This window comes from Talpa occidentalis, unplaced genomic scaffold (assembly GCF_014898055.3).
Source record: "Talpa occidentalis isolate TD23 unplaced genomic scaffold, MPIMG_talOcc4v2.1 talOcc4.11, whole genome shotgun sequence".
NCBI classification, from domain to species: domain Eukaryota; kingdom Metazoa; phylum Chordata; class Mammalia; order Eulipotyphla; family Talpidae; genus Talpa; species Talpa occidentalis.
Window position 1 is genome coordinate 19,625,094 of NW_023601104.1, and position 26,857 is coordinate 19,651,950.

A 26,857-nucleotide genomic window follows, 5' to 3' on the forward strand; every position below is an offset into this window, starting at 1 on the left:
TCCCTCGGCTCTCTGAAAGGACATTCACTCTTCCTCTCGCACAGTGTAAAACAGAAGAACTTCTTACTCTGAGGGTATGATCCCATGATCCCGAGCAGAAGGCAGTCCCATCAGGGGAAACACGTAGAGTACTAACTCGGTTTTCATGGCCAAACAGGATGGAGACTCGAGACCCCTTAAGAACATCCCAGACGTTGATGGTGTAATCATTGTATCCAGCAAACAGTAAGCGACCTTAAAACAGGATATGATGGTTAGTAAACCAGTTCCTTCCTATTTTTCTTTTCATGACTGTCATTCATTCATTCACTCATTCATTCATTCATTAAATAGTGATTTAGTGCCAGGTGATGTGCTTAGCCCTGAGGAGTCAAAAAAGAGAAAACACAGTCACTAATCCCTGGGGAGGGTGGTGGTGGGGAAGCAGACATATTCATCATTGTAGCACCATATGGTAAAAATGAAGTGCTTAGACATGTATAAGGTGTTCTGTCACACAAGAGGGGGGAGTCAAGGAGGACACTGCAGAGCAGGCAACACTGGAATTGGCCCTTGAGGGCTAAGTAGGAGTTGGATGTGCAGAGAGGGGAGGGAAAAGATGGGCTGGCAGCCTTGGCAGCTTGCAGACAGAAGCACAGGTGCAGAACAGGGGGTGTGTCTGGGGAAAGTGAATGGTCCAGTGACATGTCCTGTCAATGTCACCTCAACCTTCACCAGCAGCTCCCCACTGTGAGGGCAGAGGTGCCATGAGCTCCAGGGCATTGATGAAGAGTCTCTTTCCTCACCCCCTCTACTGCTAAAAAGGGTCCGTTTTTTGGATAAGGGGAGCAAGGAAACTGGGAGGGAACTATCTAAAAGGTACCGCAGAAGTAGATGCAGCCCGGGAGACAGAGGGAAGTCACTGAGGATAGGCCAAAGAGGAAGGATCAAGAAGCTCGGTGAGGAAACCTGCCGAAAATGATGACTTAGCACATGGGCCCACAGAAGTTCAGCTGAGGGGGAGCTTGATGGAGAGCTGCTTTCATCTGGGTCCTGGTTGACAGTCCTGGGAAAGTTTCTAAGGGAAAATCTTACCACTGAGGGAGAAGTCCACGCTGGATGCTCCAAATATGATACTCTCTTTGGAATAGATGGCGACCTCCCTGTCTGCCCGGAGGTCATAAAGACGACACTGGGGTGCAAACACAGAAACAAGCACTTACTTCTGGCTCCAGTTTGGAGAAGTGAAGACTACAAAGTTATGGGCACAGCAAGATGTGCTGGTGGCTTGTGTAGTTAGAGGGCTAAGTGGAAAACTCTTTAGTTGTCTCTCCTAGTATTCACCCCTTAATCCAGAACCCTTATCTCCATGGATCAGTGGAGGGTCAAAGACACAGCAAACACACAGGATTTCAAATCTGAAATTCCCTCTTTTTCTTTCTGATAAAGGATACACACTCTTTGTTGAAAATTCAGAAAAACACAGAAATGAAGAAGAAAATAAGTCATCCCAAATCCTAGGGGTGCTTACTGACATTTTTCTTCAGTCTAATTCTTTTTTAATGTATGTGTTTAAATGGGGTTACTATTTCACTATTACTTCTATTAATATGTTATGAGCCTTTTCTCATATTGTTAAATAACCTTAAAAAAAAGAACCATAATTAACATGGCTGTTGAGTTTTCCTCCTGAGGATTTATCAGGACCTATTTAGCCACACTGTTGAGTGTTCTGTGTCTGTTTTTTTTCTTTTTTAATTAAAATTATGGAGACCATTATTTATATAAAAATGTATCTATCTCTGGTATTGTCTTTAGAAAAGCTAGGGAACAGAATCCTTAGAATTGTTTTTAGGACAACATGACTGGATCAAAGAAGTAGTATGTTGGGCTTAAAGGGGCTTGAAGACTCTTAGCACATAATCCAAAACTGCCTCAGACAGCAGCAGCAGCAGTCTGACCCCAGGATTCTTTTATAGCACCACCTCGGCCACTGGCATTTCTTTGCTAATCCAAGATACCAGTGAGCATCTGATTACTTAACCCTGCATTTCCTTGATTACAGGTGACTTTGAAAACATCTTTGGGGGTTTATTTCCCATTTTTTAATTCATTGCTTGTAAAGGGTCTGTGTTTTATCCTTTTCTTTTTTTAATTGGGGTACAATTCCACTCAGAGCTAAAGGACTTCAACTTGATCATTTTTATGGCAAGAAATTTTCCAAAATCTATGCCCATATATACATATATACACCAAACACACAGATATTTTTGAGATATCTAAGTATTAAATTTTCTTTATTACAAAAAACTCTCAACCTATTCCCTTGTTATTTCTCCCATAGCAGCAAATTAGGATGAAACCTATTACTTAATAAGATGTTTGATCTTATGAGACTTCAAGAAAGTAGTTTTTTCTCTTGAAATATAGGTCAACATGATGTGGCAATTAGCATCAAAAACCTTAAAACTAGACCTAATTTTGACTCAGTAAGTTCATGTCTGAGAATTAATTCTAAGGAAACAATTAGAAAGTTGCCCAAAATATCTACCTATAGAAGTGTTTGTAACAAAAACCAAAAACTCTTGAAAAAACCCTAAATGTCCAAAAATTGAAAACTGGTCAAGTAAGTGATGGTGTCACCTATAACATGAACACTATTCTGCCATTAAGAAAATATAATACAGAAAAATATGTATTGGCATGGAGAAAATGTTCATAATATATTGCTAAGTAGAGAAAGCAAATTATAAAGCGTCATGTGACTTTTTTGGGTAGGGTGATTAAGGTAATATAATTTTCTCTCCAAGTTTTCTTCACTGAATTTACATTACAGGTGGTCCTAACTTACCATATTTTGACTCATGATTTTGAGCATTATGTAGAAGCAATGCTCATTCAGTAGAAACTGTGGCAGGACACTCTCTAATGATGCAGGGCAGTGACAGAAAGCTGCAGCTCCTAGTCAGCCATAAGGCCATTAGAGCAAACATCCAATACTCCACAGAGCATGAGAGCATAAGTATTCTGAGCACATTTAAGGGGCTAGGCTAAGTTATCATGTTTGGTAGTCCAGGTGCATCAAATGCATTTTCAACTTAGGCTATTTTCAGCTAATGACTGGTTTATCGAGATGGAATCCCATCATAAGTAAAGGAAGTTCTGTACTTGTGTAATAAGAAAAAATGTTATTTTTGAAAAATAAAATTAAGTCAGCATCTCTCTCTTACAAATAGGAAGAGCTCTCAAGAACGTAGAAACATACCGTAGCATCATCTGATCCTGAAGCAAAGGCATCTCCACTCGGGTAGTAGCTGCAAAAGGTTCAAGTAAACACTTTAGTTAGAGCGATTCCCAATCCCGAGTACCCATCGGAACCATCTTGGAAGGCTGTCCCACACTAGATCCTCAGTATCAGAACCTCCTTTTCCAGGACAGAAGGGTCACTGATCTGGAGGCCAGAGGAGGAGGCTCTGGGTCAGGCACGCTGGCCTCGAGTTTTCTCCCCTGAAAACAGGGGACAGTGACACTTCTTACAGGGTGCAGGTGAGGAGTAAATGAGATAACGTGTGTCTCTGCACCAGGCACTGACCACAGAGCATCCTCCCACCGAACCCACTGTCACCCCTGATCACAGACCTCATTCCCAACATGGGGCTCAGAGTTCAGGGATAAGAGAAGAGTTTTACACACAGACACTGGAATCAGATCTACTGGGCCACATGCAGGTGTCTGCACTGACCTGCACACACATGATACTTATTGGCAAGTGACTTCACCTTGCCCAACCTTAGTTTCCTCATCCAAAAAGTGAGGTTGCTAGTGCATGTTCCCACTGTAAAGCAGCTGTCCTTGAATAATGTCCTTTTGTCAAGCTGTTCACTTTAAGTTTCATTATAACATCACAGTCCCAAATTGAACTAAACTATGGCTTCATTATACATTTGTGTGTGTGTGTGTGTGTGTGTGTGTGTGTGTGTGTGTGTGTGTGGGACCCTCGCTGGTGGCCGGGGATCGAACTAGCACTGCAGAGGCTGTGGGCAGCCTCGGAACCCAGCGCTCAACCGCTGCGCCACCAAGGGAGGCCCTACATTGTTTTACTTAAAGTTGCAGTTTCCAAAAACCTACTGACAATGTTAAGACTTTGTGTATATGCAAAGAAGTTGCCATTTGCCAAACAAAAAGCAACCCTCATCCATGATGATGAGTAGTGTCCCATTCTCTTCTCCTGAGCTCAAGCCTGATGGACAAAAGGAAGAATATGCAGGGTAGAGGATACAGCATGAGTGAATGTGCATTTTTAAGCTGTATTTTATTTTTGTGACTTTATAGTCTCTTGCATCTTAATAACTTATTCTCTGTAGTAATTTCTGGACTGATTTTCTTTAATTTCCTAGGTACTTACTATGCATTTGCAAAAAGTCTCTATTCCTTTTCTCCCTATCCTACATTTGAGTGCAGGGAGCTGAACAATTCTTTCTCATGTTTTTAACTGCTAAAGTAATTAAGTGTTTTTCTTTTGCTCTTGCTTTTAAGAACATATCTAGTAAACACAAATTCTGGTGACAATGTGGAGAAAAAGGAACCCTCTTACACTACTGGTGGGAATGCAAACTGATCCAACCACTGTGAAAAGCTGTGTGGAGGTTCTTCAAAACACTACAATTGAACCTACCATATGATCCAGCAATTCTACTCTTACGAATCTACCCCAAAGACACAAAAACACTAATTCAAAAGGAAACCTACACTCCTGTTTATTGCACCGCTATTTACAATAGCCAAGATACAGAAACAACCCAAATGCCCCCAAACAGATGACTGGATCAAAAAGTTGTGGTATATATACACAATGGCATATTACTCAGTGATCAAAAAAGACAAACTCATGCCATTTGCAGCAACGTGGATGGAGCTAGAAGGGATCATGCTCAGTGAAATAAGCCAGAAAGAAAAAGAAAAATATCAGATGGTTTCACTTATAAGAGGAATGGAGAGGAACCAAATAAGTGAATGGAATTCTTGTGGTAATACAATGGAATATTACTCAACAATCAAAAAAGACAAACTCATGCCATTTGCAGTAACGTGGTTGGAGCTAGAAGGGATCATGCTCAGTGAAATAAGTCAGAAGGAGAAAGATAAATGCTAGATGGACTCACTTATACATGAGCACATATATGCTGCCTATAGATCTGAGACATACAGCAAGGGGTGGGAGGGAGAAGGGTCAAAACAGGGGAAGAAGAGTAAAAGGAACTATGATGATGGTTCACAGGTGATAGGGTAGCAGGAAAACTATGGGGTCTACATCTGGGGGAGACACCAATTATTGTACAAAAATGAATAATGATTTAAGAAAATAAATTTTAAAAATCAAACAACAAAAGAACATGTCTAGTGCTTTCCCACCAAGTATAATGAAAATTCTTAGGTGATTATACTGTATAAACTGCCTCAACAGGGTCATCTTCCAAATTTACACGTCAAGTCCTGACCTGTCTGTGTTGGGATCCAGTTCACAGACCCACTTGATTGTCTTGTGGGCATCTCAAACTTGACAGGCCCTACACAGAGCTCCAGAATCCACATGCAACAACTGCCTCCTGCGTGCGCTGCCTCTTGTCTTTTCTGTCATAGTGAATGATGACTGGCTTGCTGTCCCTTATAAAAGATTTGGATTCCCAAAGCTCAGGGTAGGACACCTATAAAGTAAGCCCTGGCAAATGCAGGTTATCATGGGGCCCTGTTCATGTCACCCTGTGGAATGAAGGCTTAGGTAACCAGCACAAGAATGCTGATGCCTGGCTACTGCCATAGCTAGTGTAAAACAATCTGTGTCTCTAACCTAGGAGTATCCTGTCTTCTATCAGCATCCAGAAAACTGGCAGCCCAACCTAGCTTGCAGGTACAGTAAAAGCTGAAACCCTGCCAATTCTTGACATTTCTGTCTCCACGGTGTCTTCTACAGTTCCAGCCACCATTATCTTTTTTGAGCTCATAAAACTACCTTCCAGTTGGCTGTCACACAATCTATTCCGGCTCCCCATCAACATATTCTCCAAACAATAGTCAGAGTGACCTTTGAAAGGGGTAACATAGACCATGTTAGCTAACCTCCAACTCAAAACTCCCCATTGGGTTCCTGGCCTTCTGTTAGGTCCCTTATCTGACCTTTGTGTTTCTTCACTAGTGCTTTGCACGTCTGGCCTTAATCTAAATGCCACCCACTCAGAGAGGCCATCCCTGATTCTTGTGAGAAATAACCCATCCTGCCCCATCTCCCTGTTTCACACTATTCACAGAACTTGTAGTATCTTAAATTAAACCACACATTGTTTATGTGTATTTTGTCTTGTATGTCTCCTGCAGGAGAGTAGAGACCTCTCAATCTATTCACAACTGTATTTCTGGAATGTCTATCACATAAGTACTCAGTAAATATTTGATGAATGAATGAATGAGATGAGAAACACTGACTTGATTTAGGGAAGATGATGTTAATTTCCTCTAATAATTTTAATTAAATTAAAATTCTTCCAGAGATATGGAATGCTGTTCAGTTCCACCACAAAATAGGCTTTCTTGTTGGGGAAGCCTCTCTCAAGGAAGTAACTAAGCCTGGAGGTGGTTCAAGGCTAAGCATTACCCCAGGCCACGAGCACTGGAAAACAGAGAGGCAACATGAACTTTCTACTCACTGACCGGACACTGTTGATGTCTGATTCGTGTGTTTCAAAGGCCTGCACGCACTGGCCGGAGCGCATGTCCCACACCATGGCTTTCTTGTCACATCCCTGCAAAGGCAAAGTTACCCAGAGTGATGGCCTCTGCAAGGACTGCCCACAGACAGGCGTGAGGCCCAGTTATTATCAGAGACGGTGTATTTCCCACTAGCAAATGGCTAACAACATGCTTCTCTGAAACTAGCTTACCTAAGGCCACTTTCCTCAGCAGGAAAGTCAGTGGAAGGCCAGAACTAGGTTTTGGGGTGGCAAGGAGAAAGAAAAGCACCCAGGACTGAGATGAGGGTGGCGTAGAGCAAAGGGCCCTTATGTCTTCTAGCTGTGAGAGTCACTGACGGTATGGGCAACAGCATCCTCTCTCCACTGCCTCCTGACCAGATGAGACAGCTTAGTTCTCCATTCTTTTTAAATGGTGAATGAAATTGTATTTAGAAGTAGCTAACTGGATTCAGTGTAGATGATGTCAATTTTGTTGGCAACATCCAAAAAACATCACAGCAGGAGCCAGTGGAAGATATGCCTTCTCTCCATCAGGCCCGATCAGGGTGTTGATGGCCACATCAAGGTCACAGAGCTTTGTCACAGGCTGTCTGCTCTGCTGTTGTTGGCCCTGACATCCACCATGAACACAAGTGTGCTTCTGTCGTCTCCTTCTTCATGGTTGACTTGGGGGTCAGGGGTATCTTGATGATGGCACAGTGGTCAAGTGTGTTTCTCCTGCGGGCGCTCTTCCAAGGATATTTGAGTTGCCTTCAGAGTCACAGTGTCTTGCACCTCTGAAAGGTGGGTGACGTGTGGATCTTCTTTTTCTTATGGCTATGGATGCCTTTCAGGCCGACTTTCTTAGCTTTCAAAGTCTTACAGAGGCTTCTTTCTTTATTTTCAGTGCCATCTTCATGAATGAGTTCTCTGTTCTTGTCCCCAGCAGTCCACAGGAATACCCACCTTCCATTCACATAACACATGTTCACTCTTCCACCTACTGCTTGTACTGTACTGGGGCGGGGGGGGGGGGACTACTATCTTATGTCCTGCCTGATTTGTAGGGTTGAAATTTAGATCAGATAGGACTTGGGTATCATCAGTGACAGCGCTTGAGTCTAGTGCTACTCCATACTCTGTGGCCTGTCAAGTACTGTTCTCTGTGTCCCGGGGTGGGAGGAGGATGGCCACTGGCAGGGGTGAGGCAGGAGAGTGTCCCACTGGCCCAAAGGCCTGATCACATCACAGGGTTGCCTCACCTTGGCAACCGCTGGACCCGCTCAGAGCCCTGTGACTGTCTCTACTGCTCTCAGACGCCGACTGTCTGCCAGTTTATTAAGAATTACATTTTTAAATGTGGCAGAAATGCACGTTGAATTGCAGCTCTCCCACAGGAGCGGTCCCCGTAGACTCCCAAATGTCAGTGGCAGGATGGAGACCCTTCCAGCTCAGCACTGTAAATGTCCACCAAATGCCACCATGGCTGCAGGAGCTGAGACAATTCCTGCAGCTCCTTTTTTTTTTTTTTAAATAAGCAAAAGGGCAGGTTTATTACAAAAAGGGAAACAAGAGTAAAGGACACTTGCACAGACACAAGCAGGTAGAAAGAGCTACCCCTGAAAGGGACAGGTGTGCTGAGAGACACCTACATGGTTACAAGCAGCAGGACAGCTGCCCCTGCAGCTCCTTCTAAAAAGTGTCTGGTCTAGTCCCATGAATTGACAAGAAGTGCCACCAAAAATTCTCCCCAGTAGACAAAGAACCCCAAGACGATTTCCCTTGGGTCTTTACCCCAGACACGAAGGTGTTTCCAGTTTCGGAGGGAGCCAGGTCCAAGCACAGCACATCAGCCCCGTGCCCGTGGAAGCTCTGCAGCAGCTGCCCGCTCTCCACGTCCCACAGGGCACACGTGCCATCGCCGCTCGCGGTCAGGATCTGCCCACAGAAAAGGACGGGAAGTGTGTCATTACCACGTCCATTAGGGAGGTCGGTCAGATGCCTGAAGTTCTGCAGGGAAAAGGTCTCTGAGCGTGCAGAACATTTCTCCCATAGTGAGAAAGGCAAGGTTCCTCTTCCACATGGCACTGTCCTTGAGTTACATGTTCATGTGCCTGTCCTCCTCGAGAGCATGAAACCCCTGTGCCCCTGCTGCACTGCAGGCTCTACGCCCTCCTGGCACACAGGAATGTTTGCTGAATAGAACCTGAGCTACCTCCACAAGCAGCCAAGCCCCCTCGTGCAGACTAGACACACAGCGTCCATCTCAGACGTTAATGGGCAGCCCGGTTCTATTAACTTGGCACCCAAGGCTTCTTGCTAATCCAGAGTCTGGGGGAGGCCTGAGATTCTGTATGGCTCACAAACTCTAGGTGATGCTGATGTAGCTCCCTGGACCCACCTGGAGCAGCCAGGGTCCTGTTCTCTCCCTTCCCGCTTTCCTGCCTAGCAGTTGTAAAGGGCTTCCTTTGTCCTCCAGAGGTGGGGTGGGGAGCACATTACAAGGACTCTGCTGCTCTGAGGTCTTGTGCCCACCTGCTAAGCTGCTCAGTGTGGGTTTCCTGCCAAGCAGTCTGGGGAGGCCTAGAATCTCCTTGCAGCCAAGAGACACTGCTTCAGAGGTCCTCCCTGGAGCAAGAGCTGGGAGAATTTGGAGCTCTCAGGCTTCTAGGGAATGGCCCCAAGGTTTTTCTCCCAGCCCCACTTAGCGCAGCTCTCAAAATTGGAGAGTCGCGCAGGCTGCAAACCCTTGCTGTTGTCCAGGGACTGCCTTCTGCCTGACTTCCCTCAGAGGCCTGTGTACCTGCTACAAGATGCCTGAGGCTGGTAAAAGTAGCTTCAGAGCAGACAACAGAGTCTAAAATTCGGTTCTTGTATTTTGTGGTATGCTGTAATGCCTCCAGCCTCACCCATTACTGGATGCTTCGCCCCACTCCTGTCTTCACACTGGCAAAGGGTCAATAATCTCCATTTTTTGAAGGGCGGGGACATCAGGTCCAAACGATCTGCTTTAAATCACTTCCTTAGTCTAGCTTTTTAATTTGGGGATTTCCCACACCATAGCCTCCAATCAAAGAAATGATTTTTTTTTTAAAGTTAAAAGAAAATTCTTAATATTTAAAGGAACATAAAATAATTTTGTGATCTTCATTACAATATAAATGAGAAACTTAAGAAACTAACCATTGGTTATAAATATATTCACGCAACAGAGGCTCTAACCCACTGTCATATTTTTTTGGAATGTAGACGTAACCCTACAGGCTTATGTCAATGACATGAATATTTTTTTTGCATCCCAGAGGTGGAAGGGAGATGGAAGAACTATGGTTCATTAGTTCAGTGGGACCCGCGAATTGCCCATGAAGCTTGGTGTTAACATTAATAATAATGAGATCATAAGCGCTGATACTGATGTTTACCAGGGACTGTACTAACTAAGTATTTACACATTATTGCACACTCATCCTCAGAAAACATGATGAGAGAGGAATTTACTATCATCCTCGCTTGCAGGTGAGGAACAAGGCACACACAAGAAAACCTTATTTAGGACTGACGAGCTACGCACAGTGGAGCAGGGATTCGATCCTAGCTGACTCCCAGGCACGGCCTTTACCTAGCTCAGCCGCCCAGGCTTCCTCCCGCCAAGACAGTCAGCGGGCCCTCCCTCAACTCCAGCCAGCTGCCTGCAGGGGGGGAAGCACCTTCTGTCACTGGTGCCCTCTTCCACCCTCACTTCCATGGCAACACAGAGGACAGTGGTGGGTCTCCACCAGAGGAACAGCAGATGCCCCATAACCCACCATTCCGGCCCGCCTCCATCTCTGCTGGGCCACAGCACCCCCTATGTACAAGTCTCTGAAACTTGGTCCCAAACAGTGTCAACACTGCACTCCACCTCAACAGTTACACACAACTACCCAGTCTCCCACCGCCCCACCCTCCTGATATCAGTCAGCTGAAGCCAGAGTGGTCATGGAAAGCTGTAACCTGATTCAGATACTCTTCTCTCTTGAACCAAGAGTTGGGCATACCCTCCAGTTAAGGGGGGCACCCAGGCGCTCCTCTGCTGCACCTCCTCTTGTTCACTTGCACTCCCACGCTCTCCGGCAGACTGACCTGCCCCATGGCCCTTATTTACCTGCATGTCAGAGTTGGTGAAGCTGCAGGCTGACAGGTAGTTGGTGTGCATGGCAACAGACTTCTTTTTGGCAGCCATGTTTTCATTTTTGTCAAAGGTCAGTGGGTACACAGAACACTTATTATCCAGGCCACTAGCATGGAAGGAGAGAGGTGTTAGATCTGAGTGGTGGCCACCCTTTCTCATTCACACTAACTTTTCAGAATGCTCCCCCTTTAGCAGTATTGCATATTATAACCTTTCCCCCAACTTTTATTTTGAAGATTTTCAAATGTACAGTCCAACTGAAAGAAAATTACTTCAATGAATACCCAGATCCCTTCACCTAGCTTCACTGACGTAACATTTTGCCTATCTGTGGGAACAAATTCTGAACCACCTGCAAATTGCAGACATGACATGTGACATCTAAATGCTTCACTTTGAAAATTTACATCTCCTAAAAATAAGAACATTCTCCTACAGAGCCATTAAGTCATTAACACATGGGAGAACACTAATAAAATTCCCTAATACCATATAAGAAACCACCCACATTCTATCTGTCCCAAAAGGACCCAGGGCCCAGGGTAAATATTTTACATTTGATATTTCCATCTTTTTAAGACTTTTCTAATCTAGAACAGACCCTCTGCCTGCTTGGTTTTTTTTGTATTCATGACCATGACTGGAGGTCAGCTGTCTTTCACAATGTCACCATGGATTTGGCACATTTCCTGAAGTCAGAGTCATGCGTAACATTTCTGGCAATGATAGTATAAAGGTTACATTGTGTATACCTTTCTCACTGCTTCTCTTCAGGGTTGTGATGCCTGTTGTACTAAGTGATACCACCTTTGATTACCTGGTCAAGGTGGGACCCCCAGATCGCTCCATGGTAAAGGGGGACTTATTTTTAATGAGTAATAACCTGTGGTGTGACATCTTAAGACCATGCAATGTATATCCTGTTCCCCAAAAACCTTTCATATAGTGGCTTTGGCAGGATTACCCTTGTTAGAATCAATGTTACTTTAGGGGTACAAAATGGTGACCTTCTAATTGGATAATTCCTTCTGACGATAGCTGATATTTTTTTTATCACTGTATGCCCATGAGCTCTTTTTTCTCTGAACTGTGTTATGATACAGTACTATCATTATTGCACATGAAGCTCAAACTGTCCCAAATTTGGACAGTAGGGCCCTTTGCAATTGATCCTACTGGTTCTTGAATGTTTCCTTGTTTTCTGAAAGAAGAAAATGGGCTAGGTTCACTTTATTCTTTTCCTGTCCTAGACCTATAAATGCCTTACTCCAAGCAGCCTGGCTTCCTGTTAGTGGGGAATGGCACTTAGGAGGGACACTCTCTTCTGAGGCCCTGGGGACTCCCTTTGCCTTTCCAACTGCTGGGAGCTGCAGGTATAGACTAGGGCAGTGTATCACAGTAATTAGCTTTGGCAAACTTGTTTACAGATGGTGTGGGTGAAAATGATTCTCACTGAGGTTATGGCAGTGAGCCAGGAAGCTGTGGAAGATGAGCTTCCCCCGCCCTCGAGGTGAGAAGTATTCTCCCATTCTGAAGCTTGAGTAATTTCTGTAGCTCTGCTGGGATCTCACCACGTAGGATTAGTGCACATTTGTGAGAAGCAGAGGAGCTCTGCAGTGAGTTGCACTTGATGCTCAATCTCTGCTTTTGTACCAGCACATTTTGTGACTTTAGTCCTACTGCTTTAGGTTCTCTGAGTCTCAGTCTCAAGTATAAAATGTGGTTGGGACCTCAAACACTTGCCACAGGGACTGTTGTGAAGATTATACAGTTCAGAATGGCCCTTGACACATGATAGAAGCTCAGCAAGGGGTCATTATCATTATTTTATCTCTGTTCTTGCTTGGATGCAGGAACTATTTTATTCAATTTTGAAATGTCTATGACACCCAGTGCAGGGCACTGCACAGAGTCACTCATAGTCAGTGTAGAATACCTGAGCAAAGTCTTCCTGGGGGTATGGCTTTCAAGTAGAATATATATATATTTGAATATATATGTATGAAAATATAATTCATATACATATATTACACATACATTGCTCTCAAATGAAAATACTTAGCCAGTACAGGAACCGACCATCGATGGCACAGCAGGCCCAGGGAAACAGAAATGACTAAGACTAAGGCACAGCCTTCCCTCTACTCTGAACAAACTCTCTTTGCATCACAGTGTCACCAGAAAGCTGCCTACCTGGGCCTTGAAAAACTCTTCTCCCTGCCTGCCCTGGTCTCTTGCCCGCACAGAAATTCTACTCAGCTCCATTTAGTGAGGGTTTAAAAAAGAAATAGCCTATGGCACTATATTATTACAATCACTGCATACTGCCAAAGGATCTACTTAATAGATTCCTTTTGTAATTTAGAACCAGAGAGTATATCCCCGTAGAAAATACTGAGAAATTATGTAACTCATCCAACTGCATAATTTGCAAAAGTTAATACCCATTAGAAATGTGTTACCCTAGGTTTTTTAAAAAATATATAGAATATTTATATACTATTCCTACTGAGCAGTGTGAGGTCTTACCTAATGAGAGTCTGGCCTTTGCCCTTGGCTTCTGTGAGATGACCTCTGAACCCCTGGAATGTCCTGCCTGGTAAGTAGACTATACTCTGTGCATATTATCACTCTTGTGGCTGGGAGGAGGTAATGCGTCTGTGACTCCACAGGGAGGAAAAGATGGGAAACAGGTGCAGACCTCTTCTGACTGTGTCTTGCACATCTCTTTCAGTGGCTGTTTCTAATTTGTACACTTTCACTGTGATAAAACGGAGGGTAAATACAGTACTTCCCTGAACTCCAGTAAATTAGTGAGCCTGAGGTGGTTGTAGGGACCTCTGATTTTGTGAGTGGCATCTGAAGTGAGGAAAACTTTGTGGCAATGTACTGTATAGTTTGCTGAACTCCTTTCTATATACCTTATAATCATGGCACAAGTGGGTGTGTGTGTGCCTTACATATGTGGCACAGGTATTAATATATACACATACCTAGTATGTGTTTATACATCAGTATCATTTATTTTTTTAAAGATTTATTTATTTATTTATACAAGCACTGGGTACAGTCAGAAGCGCGGGAGGGTGAGAGAATTCACCAGAGGCAGAGTGGGAAACAGTACAGGCAGACTGACGACACACTGCTGAGGGGAGCAGCGGGCGGCAGGAGAGGTCTGCGCTGCCATGCGGGACTCTCCTCCAGTAGCCGGGGAGCAGCCGGGGATCGAACCGGCACCGCAGAGGCTGGCAGCTTCGCAGCCCAGCGCTCAACCGCTGAGTCACCGGGGAGGCCCCATCAGTATCATTTATTAAGATCACCTCATATCCTTTTTGGAAGTAGAGGGGGTAAATTTTATGTAAGTATTCATACTTAGTTATGAAGTGGAGATATATTTTTGGGTTATTTTAAAAATTATAACATTAGAAATACATATATGTGAGCATGAGTTCCAAAGGCACACCAGCTCTCAGCAAGTAGAGAACGGGGATATGCACCCAAATAGCCACCCATAAGGAGGAACATTGGGGAAGATGGCTGGTGTGACTCTGCCTGGAGAGGACTCTAAAGTTTTTGTGTGGGGGCCCAGGATTTTCATTTGAAACAAAATTCTTTTGTCCTGATTATGAAAAACAATATATGCTTATTTTAAAGAACTAGAAATAGAGAAAATTATAATGAAGGGAAAAACACCTGTAATCCCAGTCAAGAAAAATGTACAACTGCATTTCCCCCACATATCCCCTATGACTACATTTTTTGTATAGTTCATCACAACCTTTAGACTGATGCCTCTTTTCTAACCATTGTAGAAATTATTTTAAATAGTCTCAGAATTACTGAACACAGGGACAGGGAAATATGTTGGTAGCAGTTCTCAGCATCAACTCTAATAAACTGTTCCAGGAAAATAGAGAATAAGGTACAGTATTCCCAGTAACCTTTATGCTCTTCTCATTTAACTTGTCCCTTTTGATGGCCATATAATATTCCACTCAAGTCATATAACACAATTCACTTAAAAATTTCCTTTGATGGACATATTGTTTCCCTTTTTTCTTTTTTAAGTAACACTACAATAAATGTTATTGCTCATACAACTTTTCTATAGTTTGGATCATTCCTTTCAAACAAATGATACACATTACCAATATGCTTTCTCAAACGGTTGCACCAATTTAGAGTTCCCACCAGTAGAATTTAATAGTGGGTGGGGGATAGGTTTGAAATTCACACTACTGGCAGTCTGAAAGTAATTATGAAGGAGATTTTTCTGGTTTCTTCTCTGATAAAATTCAGAAAGGAATTTAACACATTGTTTAACCAGTAAACTATAAAATAACAAGCTCTTTATTTTTAACATAGAACAGTATTCTGTGGTTAATGGAAGATAAAAGCTGTTGTAGCCTCTACTTACCCACAGGCAATGGCACATCCCGATGGAGCATATGCACATGCCATTACCCATGTGCAGGGCATAGTGACTGCATGTTCCTGAAATACAGTGTGCATCATGCATAGAATGAACAGGGTGCTTCCGCACAAATGTCTTTACATTTAACTTTTACATAATAGAGTCACTGAAGTTCCTACTGAATTACATTATCATTTCAAAGGACAGTGGTGTGTGGTATAGACTGAGACTGATGAGTAGATTCAGTCCCAAATAATCAACAAACTTTTTATCATATATACTAAAAATTGACAAAAAATACCCTTACTGCTTACTTTTTTCTTAATGTTATACTCTCTTTGTTCTTCTAAATGAATATTGGGGGTTTGTTTTCTCTGAAGGATCTGTCTGAATTTCATTTCAGATGTGTATTTTACTTTGCATACCATGACTTCCACCCTTTTAGAAATATATTTTTGATTAACTTTTAAAATGCAGATTCTAAGTGTGTATAGTTGTGAATATAGAGGAGCTTCTGTCCCCTATGGGTCCTAAAACCACACCTAGGTGGAGAAGATGGGGTGATCATGAGTTGTGCTCAGGGATGAAGAGACCTGGTAAAATAGAAGGAATAAGAACTAGTAGCAATAGTCCCTGGCTTCTGGCTGAGTTGCCCAGATCCTTCTGCACTCATAAGCAAACACCAAAGCCAGGATTCAGTCACTTCTGAGTCTGAAGTCTTATCTCCAGGGGAGACATGGGCCTGGTGTTGGTGCCAACACCAAAAGATGTGCAAGCCCATGTGGGCCAGCCATTTGTCCTTCCTCAGTCACCTACTCCACCTCAGTCACCTATTCCACCTGAATGTGCTTCGAAGAGCAGATTCAAGTGCTGGTCTTCCTTTGTTATGATTCTCTCTGCTATTGTGTGAAACATGGGCCCCAAAACTGCCTGTCAAGTTCTGTTGTCACTCACAGTCAAGCAGCCATTACAGGTGAAGAATTATCCACTGCCTGCCAATGAAGGAGTGTCACTCTCAGCTCAGGGCATACCAGGGTCCTTTTTTTACAAGTTACAGCTACATTCCCCACCAGGGACCACAAGCGGCAACTCCATGGTGCCCCAGAAATGAGGCAGTGTGTGTGCTCTGTGCTGTCCTAAGGTGTAAACACAAACAATCACTCCCACCCCCAGGAACATGCAGGAATGCTGGGAGAGGCAGCAGCTCTCATCATGTAGGTGATAGTCAGGAAATCCCTTTGCAAATTGCCAAGTTGTCGTTTTTATTATTCCCCAGGGGCCAGGCGATTAGGGACTCTGCTCTACAAGATGGTTCTGGGCCCATTCACCAGGAAAACAGATGTCCATCATGACATTTACTGGACACATTAATAATGCTGGAGGAATAATGAATATGGATGCTGTTGATCCAGGCAGACAGAGGTCTCCCTTTTATATAGTGAAAAGCAAACATTCTAAGTAAATACTGGAATCCACATTTAATACACAATTATTGTAAATGCCAACATGACACAGGCATTCCAGTTAATCTATCTATTCTGGCCTTTCTCTTTAGAAAAGAGTCTAAATTTGGTGTAATTTGAGGGATGCATGCCCAAGCCAGACTGGCAAGGGGCTTAGACTCCACCGCAGACTTGGATGGATCAATCCCACTGCAGCCTCCACTTCCCCATCTGCTGATGCCCACAGTGCTATGCAGTCTGATCAAAGACCAGGGAAAGAAAACTAAGGGTTTGGGGTACCTCTTATCATCACTAAGAAAAATAATACATGCAGTCACCTGCGTGAATGAACCAATTTTTCCAGGCCATGCTCTTTCCTATGGTGGCCCTGAGTTCTCTTCTCTGGGTGAGGGATTTCAGCTCAGGGGAGGACCGAGCAGCATAGTGGCTGCTGTGCTATCCAAACACAGGTGAACTTTCTTGGGGCTTCCACTGCTAACAAGCTCCCCAAGAAGCAGGGCAACCATTAGTGGGGTGCTTCAAAGACATGAGGACAGGGAGCTGGGGGCTAGGCCAGCATCTATAAACCAGGCTAGGTGACGGGGCGCCTCAATGCACCAGAACAATGCCTCACCTTGTTAGTAGTGAAGGAGTCCCACACGATGACCTTCCCGTCCTGGAGGGAAAAGGAAAACAGTTAAGGAACTATCGAGCCCTTGCAGGTAACTCCTGAGAACTGGCTGTAAAAGCTGTGCCCACTGGGCAGTTTGAGGGCCAGGGACAGTGTCTGCATAATCAGACCCTCCAGTCCGTCCTTGAAACAAAAGGGATTTTATGAACTTCCCAGCCTGGCTAAAGGCTCTGTTCCTGAAACTTCCATGTCTCATGCACACACAAAGACAGGAAGCGGTGTTCAGATACTTCTTTTACACCTTTTATAAACAAAGGACAAGTTGTTGGTAAACTGTCATCCACCATATCCTAAATGTCAACAAATTATACAGGAGTAAGATGAAGCTGAAATTACCTTTAGGTACCTGGCAGGTAACTAATGGTGTCTCACTTTATCATTCCAGCTAGCCTAGCCTACCAGTCCCTGTCAGCCCACATTCCCTGCAGGAAGTGTAAGAACCCAAGCCCATTCTGACCCACTTTTCTGCATGCACAGTGTGGGCCTCAGATGGTCTAACTTCTCCAGGTGCTCTAGATACTCCAACTGACCACCCTGACATTCACATCTACACGGAGAACAACATGAGACACATGTCATTTATGGTGGGGACTCCCTGTGGGCAGTTGTCCAGTAAACAAAGACCACTCCCTGTCCAGGTGTAAGCTCAGGTGACATGACAGACACGCTGCCATTTTCACTGTCAATGCTGCTGCTGCGGCCCACAGTGGGGGTGTGGGAAATGACTATGGTGTCATCTATTTGTAACACAAAACCACTAGAGACAAACCTCCGAGCCCAGAGGCAAACCAGTCGCCTGCCCAGAAAGGGTTCTGGCCACCGTGGAGGGGAACGGCTGAGCCCACCTTCAGCACACAAGCGCCCGCACATCCTCATGACGGTGAACCTGCAGCCCCTACGGCAGGCTTTCTTTTTTTTTTTTTTTTTGAAATTACTCAAGCCATTTAAGGACAATTCTGGTAAATGGGTTGAGGGGAGCCACTTAGGGGCACAAGCTAGGTCTAATTATCTAAAGTGGAATGGCTGCTTGTGTGGTGTGATGTAATGGAAGATCTCCTTATTCACGCTGTGTGCGGCCGAGGAGCCCTGAAACAAGGTCAAAGTTGGCGATCTGGGGCTTTCAAAACTCCTCAGCACATTGGTCTTCTAGCCTAACTTCTCTGACTAAATGTCCAAACACAATGTGTGGGTAGATTAGGTAACAGAACAGAGAACACCCACCCACCATGTGCGCTGGAGCGAAAAAGGCAGCCCAGAGGCTAAAATCAGCTTTATAAAGTGAAATGTGGTTCCCTCCAGGAGCACAGACTTACATGCCAGAGGCCTACGTACCTGGAGAACATGCCTCTACCCCAAACCAGTCCCACATGGTCAGGCTGATTCACCTCCTTGGAGGTGCCTTGGAAGGTGCTGAGTGCTGAGTCACTCAGTCTGTTCCAAAGCCTTCCTGCTGTTCCCCAGGCCTTCCCCACACCCCACGCCCACTTCCCTACCCTCTGCAGCAGAGTGGATGGACGGAGGGTATCAGCACTGCCAAGCATCCCCCTCCCTCCTAAAAGTAGCACATGAGTGATAGAAAATTCAGCACATATTACACTTTGAAGGATAGAACAAATTCAAAAAGGCAAGGCAGATATCTAGATAAACATTTTGTAATAATGAGAATTTGGGGGAAAATAGATAACTAGAAAGAAATGCTCTAAACAATAATGGTTGTGACAGGGAGTGGGAGTAAAGACTTTTTTGTTCTCTTCCCCAGTGTTTCCTAAATGCGGTAAAACACTTAAGTGTTAAGTTAAATTTTTAATGAACATTTTTTAAAAAGGCAAGTGCAATGTGACATACCAGCTTTGTAAGTAATACAGGAGATTAATAACATGTAAAATATAAACAAAGCAGTGATGTCAATGTTAAAGCTTGTGGATTATTTAAAATATCTACAGAAGCCTCGTAGGCGACTCGTCAGGTGTGACATACCTGGGACGAGCTCACGATCCTCCTCTTATCTTTGCACCAGTCCATGCAGAGAACTTTGTTCCCATGGCCTTTGAGGGTCCTTCTGGTCTTCATGACAAACTGCCCCAGGGCTTCCACCCGTTCTGCCACCTGGTGCACTGCAAGGACAATGTCACGGTCAATTCAACTGTGCACACCAGGACTAGGTTCTGAGCCACACATGGGCACAGGAGGACATTGGTCTTTCTCTGCAGCCACAGCCTGATTCTCCTGTTCTTTGTAATCATGTCCTCACAACGCTCTTTCTTTGAAGTTCAGAAATGGGTGGAGATACCACTGTGTTTAAGAATGACATTTCAATGGCCTCCCCGGTGGCGCAGCGGTTGAGCGCTGGGTTGCGAAGCTGCCCGCAGCCTCTGCAGCACTGGTTGGATTCCCGGCTGCTCCCCGGCCACCAGAGGAGGGTCCCACATGGCGCGCAGACCTCTCCTGCCGCCCGCTGCTCCCCTCAGCAGTGTACTTCGGTCCTTCTGCCTGCTCTGCTCCCCGCTCTGGCTCTGGTGAATTCTCTCACCCTCCCGCGCTTCTGACTGTACCCAGTGCATGTATAAATAAATAAATAAATCTAAAAAAAGTAGTGATTGAAACTGTTAAAAAAAAAAAAAAAAGAATGACATTTCAAGAAGGACATTTTTCAACACATGTCCATATATGTATGTTGAAGGATTAACGACAAAGAGCACCTCATACCTGTAGAGCGCTACACAGAATTCCCTCACTGAAGGGTCACAGCATGGTGAGGTGGGCAAGGCAGGCAACAGAGATTGCTCTTTCAGGTGAGGAGACTGAGGCTATTTCTCTAATACAAGTTCATCTAATGATCTGGGAGCCAAGCTGAGGCCTCTCATTCTTTTATCTGTCATTTTCTGGTCACAAGGAAAAGTGACTTCATAAAAAACTATCCTGGCAGGTGCCCCCAGGTGCACCCATGCTGCTGACCATAGGCACCGTGACCCTACTGATCCTCTGCCTAGCACTGTCCCAGCACAGAGCAGGCACCCTATACACGTGCTACAGGAAGATGCACAAGCAAACCACCAAACGGCACACATGGGGGTTCACTGAAAACTTAAGTGTCATAAGGTAGCAACACACTGTTTTAAAAGTCTGAACATATGACCTACATATCTAAGTCCAGGAAGGACTTCCAAAAAGCAATCTTTCAGTGGCTGGGATGCCAGCTCCCCTCCCAAGGCTAAGGCAGAGTTTACAGAGGCGGCACTGATGAGTTTCAGAGGGAGGTAAGGACCAGTGTAGGCACCTCATGGTACAGGTGAGGAAACTGAGGTGGGGGAAACAACTGGTATCCCTCCTCGGGAAGTTACCTGCCTTCTGTTTACAGGCGGTGCTGGAAGGAGAAGCCTTGCTGCTACTACCCCCATCCACTTTTTCCTCCAGACCTCCCAGCAGGGCAGGTGCATTCTAGGCAAAGGGACAATGCAGGAAAGGTACAGACTGAGATACTTGAGTGGGGCAAGGCCCTCGTGCCTCCCTGGAGCTGCCAGAGCTTGCTGGGGGAGAGCTCATCTCAATTCTGGAAGCCCTAGCCCAGAGGGGCCAGCTCTGGTTTAAGCCACAGGACACCAGACCTCCTTCTGGGGAAAGAAAGCCTTCATCCTCTCCTCGTCCCTTCCTTCTCTCTGAACACTTCAGTGTATTTCCGAAAAACTAGAAATTCTCTTACATAAGCCACAGTACAATGATCAAAGTCAGAAAATTAACACTGAAACAAAACCATGCCTAAACTACAGCCCTTATTGAGATATTCCATTCTCCCAATAATGTCTTTATAGCAAAAGAAATGCCAAGATTGTATGTGGCATTCTGTCGTCATGTTTCTTTAGAGTCTGGTTATTTTGTTCCTTACCTTGCATGTTCCTGATGCTTGCTCAAGACTGTGTTTCAGAATGCATGTTTGGAAGGAACCCCACAGACTGACTCTGAGTTCCTGTCACTGGGTCCCATCAGGAGGCACCTGCCATCCATTATGACCATCATGGGCGATACTACTCAGATGCTTAAGGCAGCACCTGCCAGGTTTCTCCACTAGACCATTTTGCCTTTTGTAATGAAACAGTCTCTCATGGAGACGTACTTTATAAATATGTTCCTCAAACTTGAATAACAGATGTAACATACATTTATGATTCTTGCCTGCCTGTCAGTTATTACAATGGTTGGCAAATGGTGATTTTTCTAATTCCATTATTCCTTCTGCATCTTTCATATGGTTTTCTAATAAAGAGGAGCTGTCCCTCTTCCCTGATGGATGTACTTTTGATGGTCTACCCAGTTCAGGTTTGGCTCAGCAGAAGCCTCATCAAGCAGGTCTCCTTCTGAGAGTCTCCATTATTCTCTGAGCACTTTTTATTTGAAGCTCATCTAGTTCTTTCCCTGCACTAGCTCTGTAATCAATCACTTTTCTAAGAGGTCTTGATTTTTCAGCTGCCCCATTTCTTTATGATGAAAGAATAAGAGTGAGCAGATTCAAGTCTTTGTGAAAACACAAACTAAAAAAAATCTTGCTAAACTATAAAGTGCCACACAACTTGCCATTATTATGCCACCAATTCTGCTAAAACATCATATTTTTTATTGTTAGAAGCAGCATGTAATCTTTCAGATACATTTTTAACAAAGACACATTGAATGAATTTTCTAAATTCTTACAGGCCTCTTACACAAATCTGCACCATCTCATAGTTTTCAGCACACTTTGTTTAGTATTTCACTTTGAGACTTCATATTGCTAATATTTCTGTCTCCCCCAATTCAGCTTTAGGACCGTAACTTTTAAATGTCCTCTTACAAAAAAGGAAAAAAAGAGATGACTCACCAAACCAAAATAGGACCTCCTTACATAATGTGAATTCGAACATATCCAACTATTAATTATTTTTTTCTCACTGCATTTTCCCTTCCCACATAGGATTCACCCGCAACCCACTCCATCCTGCTTCTATCCGCCAAATCTCACATCCAAGGAATTTTAAAAAGTTAAATACCTGGAAGGAAAAAACAACCACCTGGAAAGGAGCGGAATGTGTTCTGTGGCCAGGAACAGGGTATCTGTGGCGGCTCGGATCAGGTGTGGCTTCTACTCTCACCTTCTGACAGACCACCCCTCCGGGACTTATATTTTTAAAGAAATAAGAACATAAACAGCTAGTTTCCAAAATAGGAACTTACTAGAGTAAATGATAAGCTTGAGGAAATTCCACTAGAAGGGAAGCAGCAGGTATTTCTCGTTTGGTCCCCTTAGAGTGGAAGTGGAGCAGTCGTGCTGCCAGGCTCTGGGTTAGAGCTGCCAGGGACAAAGCCAGACTCTGCCCGGCACCACCATGCATTCTCAAGCCGGCAGCTTACTTTCCTGCCGCCTCACTTCCCTCGTGGGGTTGTTGGGATGACTCTTTGTACCTGGCACAAAGGAAGCACTTTTGATAAGTGTTAGCTGTTACTCTCCAGCTCAGCACACAGTGGGTACCCAGTAGTTGACATAATAAATGAAATGCTTAATACTTATTACATTTCAATCAGCAGTGGCAGTCACAGGCAGCAGTTTTTGGTGTGTAAATGTAATTTTTAAGCCCCCTTTCCTTCTTTTTCTCCTCCTACTCTAAACCATCAGCCCTGCCAAGCAATTCCTTTCCTGGGGCTTACTCACTAGCACTAGATGTGGCGGACACGCCTGTTTTCTGACCCAAGGAATCAGAAACCATGGAACAGAGCCAGGGGCCCTGCATTTTCCACAAGCTCCCCAGGTGGACTATGTCCACTAAAGGTGGAGGTGGGCCCCACCTTCATAAATGCAGCATCTTGGATGAGCAGAGCAAGCAGGAAAAAGGAGGATTCTGGAGTTCACGGCTGAAAAACAGTGATGTTCCAAACCCAAATGGGAAATTGAAAAAGGAGCTGGCTAGGAATACAGGTGGCAAGTATTCGTTTTGGTGAAGTAGGTGGTGGCAGTCAGTAGAAATGGAAAACCATGGCTGGAACTCAAGAGCTAAAAGGAGAGGCCAGTAACTGTTTACTGCTCGAGTGGGGTTTTCAGAACCCCTCCTATGTGCCAGGTCTTCTGTGTCAGATGCTTGGGTCCAGGAAAGACAAGACAATCCCTGCTCTCACAGAACTCACAGCCTCCAGGGGGCAGAAGGCTGGCACACAGGAACAAATCCAGGGTAGTGTGCCAGTGGCCAACAGTGGTGTCAGGGAGCCCCTAGAGGAACATGGCCATTGTGCTGGCAGGTGTGGCCACTAGAGTGGATGTCTTGGGGAGGTGGGAAACTAGCTTCTTAATATCTTTGTTCTCAGTAAAATGGAAGACAATGACCTAGTCGATGGGGTGTTATGCAATTTAGATTGGAGAGCAAATTAACATGCCTAAGAGGTGCTGATAGTCCAGGAATAAGAAATGTAGAACTGGGGTCCTAGGACTTGAGAAAGAGAAAAATAGGAAACAACAACATAACCTGGAAGAAAGAGGGCTCTTGAAATTAAAAGGCAACAAGAACTGAAAAGTATTTAGGGTAGGAGAGAAATGGAGAGAGAGAATCAGGGGTTCCAGGCAACGAGGGTTTTTTTTTTCTCCGTTGCTTTTCATATAATCATAGAAGTAAATTCATGCCCACTGAAAATAATCACAAAATAGTAACATATAAACTCTTAAAATTCTGTTTAGCTCAAGCATTTTTAACATTTGGGGCATTTCCTTCTAGACCATTTCTCTGCATACGTGTGCACATGTAAGCAGATTACACTCCACATACAATTGTGGGGACCTATTTTTTTTTTAACCTGATGTTTATGGATCCCTTTCCATGTATAATTTCATATCTGTCATTTTAAATGACGAGGTGACATTGCACTGTATGGGTATACAATAATCTAAAAATTCCCTACTGGGGGACACTTAAACTTTGTCCCAGAGCTGCTATGACAGCACTGTACTACATCACTTTGTTAGATAAGTTCCCATTAGTGGAGCTGCTGACTCAAAGGCAAAGCACATTTTAAAAATGCTTTCAATGTGTGTTGCCATTATTCATCATTTACTGCTTGTCTCCTTGGATCTTCACACACAGCCTGAGGACGCAGACTTTACTCATTTCTACAGGGAATGAAACCCAACCTCTGAGAGGTTAAGCACCTTAGGGGACACAAAGAATGGAGAAATATCCTCCATGCTGGGGTAAACTCTGAGCAAGTGGTTGTAATTAGTTAAAAATATCAAAGGGGCCTCCCCTGGTGGCACAGTGGTTGAGGGCTGGGTTGCGAGGCTGCCCGCAGCCTCTTGTTTCCCGGCCACCGGCAAGGGTCCCACAAAAAAAAAAAATAAATAAATAAAAAAATAAATAAAAATATCAAAGACTAGGTGAGGCGGTGACTATGGCTCTTAGTCTAGGAGGCATCATGACCTTGGATCCTCTAAACTACTCGATGTGGGTACAGCAATGGGTCAGAGAGAGGGAATTCTGGAACAAGAGTTATGAAACTCACCCGAGTCCTGGTTCAGCCCAAAGTGAGAGCCAGGAGACCTTAGTAACCTAGCAAGCAGAGCCGAGCACGCCGCTGGGCACCCTGTGTTGGGCACCAGATGTGCCGGGGCTGGGGTCTGGCAGTTGTGTGGTGCAGTGGTTTCGGGCTTCCATCTGAGCTGGAGAAGCCCCCCTTTCACTGCCCTCCCCTGCATTCCCACAGATATATCTGACCAGAAGCCCTACATAGAAAATAGATCACAGTAGAGCTCAGCTGGTAAATGGGAAAAGGAGGATGCAGGGATGAGAGACAACATTTTCATTTGTGTGTGAATTTTCAACATAAATCTAGGGAGATAAGGCATTAATGCAAGTTAAAGTGTTTTAGTGAACAAGTTTCAGCAGTTCAACTCTGTAACAATTAGAAATAAACCTGTTAAGTTTGTCTGGACAATGCCAGCATTTGGATTTTTTAAAAACAAGTACATTTATTATTGATAGCAACTAAGTGGTGTTTGTAGCATTTTTATCACAGAGTAGATTCTGTCCCTCTCCTGTACTTGTCTGAGTTGTCCTACATGCAAGTACATTTTTTAGTGTCTGTCTTCTGTGCTGGTCCATAGGTTTGCTATTAAAATGCATTAAACTATTAAAAAATTATGTAAACCAATTTTATCTCAATCCAACCTAACTGATGAAAAATAAATAAAAGGAAACATCCTAAGAGTTGAAAAAAATTGGAAGGGTTATGATACAGATTTTAAGAGGGAATACTATATGATTCCATGTGGTAGTTTTATTTTTATTTTTTATTTATTTATTTAAGATTTATTTATTTTTATAAAAGAGCTAGGGTACAGTCCAGAGGTGCAGGAGGGTAAGAGGATTCACCAGAGACAGAGTGGAGAGCAGAACAGGCAGATGACCAAAATACACTGCTGAGGGGAGCAGCGGGCGAGACAGGAGAGGCCTGCTGTGCCATGTGGGAATCTTCCTGGCCGGCAGGGAATCGAACCTGCACTGCAGAGGCTGCGGACAGCTTCACAGCACTGTGCTCAACCCATTGCGCCACTGGGGAGGCCCTATTTTTTTTTTTTTGGACTGAGGCACTACCTATTGTGATTTTTTTTTTTTTCTTTTATAGAGGCATGTTTTATTTATTTATTTATTTGTTTGTTCGTTTGTTTTTTTTGTTTGTACATGCACTGGGTACAGTCAGAAGCACGGGAGGGTGAGAGAATTCACCAGAGCCAGAGCGGGGAGCAGAGCAGGCAGAAGGACTGAAGTACACTGCTGAGGGGAGCAGCGGGCGGCAGGAGAGGTCTGCGCGCCATGTGGGACCCTCCTCTGGTGGCCGGGGAGCAGCCGGGGATCGAACCGGCGCCGCAGAGGCAGCGGGCAGCCTTGCAACCCAGCGCTCAACCGCTGCGCCACCGGGGAGGCCCCCTATTGTGATTTTATTTTATATATTTTTTACATCATTTTTCATTTTTGCACAATGTATGCATTTTCATCTTGGTCATGCAGTAGTTTTTAAATGAAGACACTAAAAAGAACTGCAATTGAGTTGGGAAACTATTCAATACATTGTGTTAAATTAAAACTAGGCTCAAATTCTCTACCTAGTACAAATTCAGTTATACTTATATACACATAAACAGTAAAACGTAAACCACGAGATACAGCAACGTATTAAAAGTGGCTACCTCTGGCTGGTGGAGTTATGGATGACTTATTTTCTTTTACATTTCTAAATTTTCTTCAGTGAGCATTAGTTCATTCTGCTAGATAGAGCCCAAGTATTCTAGAAACACTGCATTAGTTAGCTCATGTGTGATTGCGGATGCCCACATAAAGAGAAGGGAAGAGGAAGTGAAAGGCAGGCTAGCTTCCTGCTCCCTCTCATGGCTGCAGGCAGCATGCGGGAGCGCAACGGGAAGTGGAT

General features: G+C 44.3%; 1 protein-coding gene across 2 annotated transcripts in view; it reads right to left on the reverse strand.

The window, feature by feature from the left end:
* GNB5 (G protein subunit beta 5) overlaps window positions 1–26,857 on the reverse strand; it is a 38,488-nt gene that overhangs the window by 5,354 nt on the left and 6,277 nt on the right. Inside the window, exons 1-10 of one of the 2 annotated variants that reach the window (XM_054701576.1) lie at window positions 22,628–22,875; window positions 19,400–19,536; window positions 17,366–17,407; window positions 15,293–15,369; window positions 10,849–10,981; window positions 8,499–8,642; window positions 6,685–6,776; window positions 3,245–3,293; window positions 1,075–1,171; window positions 68–234 (exon numbers count right to left, since the gene is read on the reverse strand). In XM_054701576.1, the coding sequence (XP_054557551.1) occupies window positions 68–234; window positions 1,075–1,171; window positions 3,245–3,293; window positions 6,685–6,776; window positions 8,499–8,642; window positions 10,849–10,981; window positions 15,293–15,369; window positions 17,366–17,407; window positions 19,400–19,536; window position 22,628 (939 nt within the window). In that variant the 5' untranslated portion in view covers window positions 22,629–22,875. Of the gene's footprint in view, window positions 1–67; window positions 235–1,074; window positions 1,172–3,244; window positions 3,294–6,684; window positions 6,777–8,498; window positions 8,643–10,848; window positions 10,982–15,292; window positions 15,370–17,365; window positions 17,408–19,399; window positions 19,537–22,627; window positions 22,876–26,857 lie in introns of those variants that run through there. The other variant, XM_037502501.2, reaches the window with a different exon arrangement.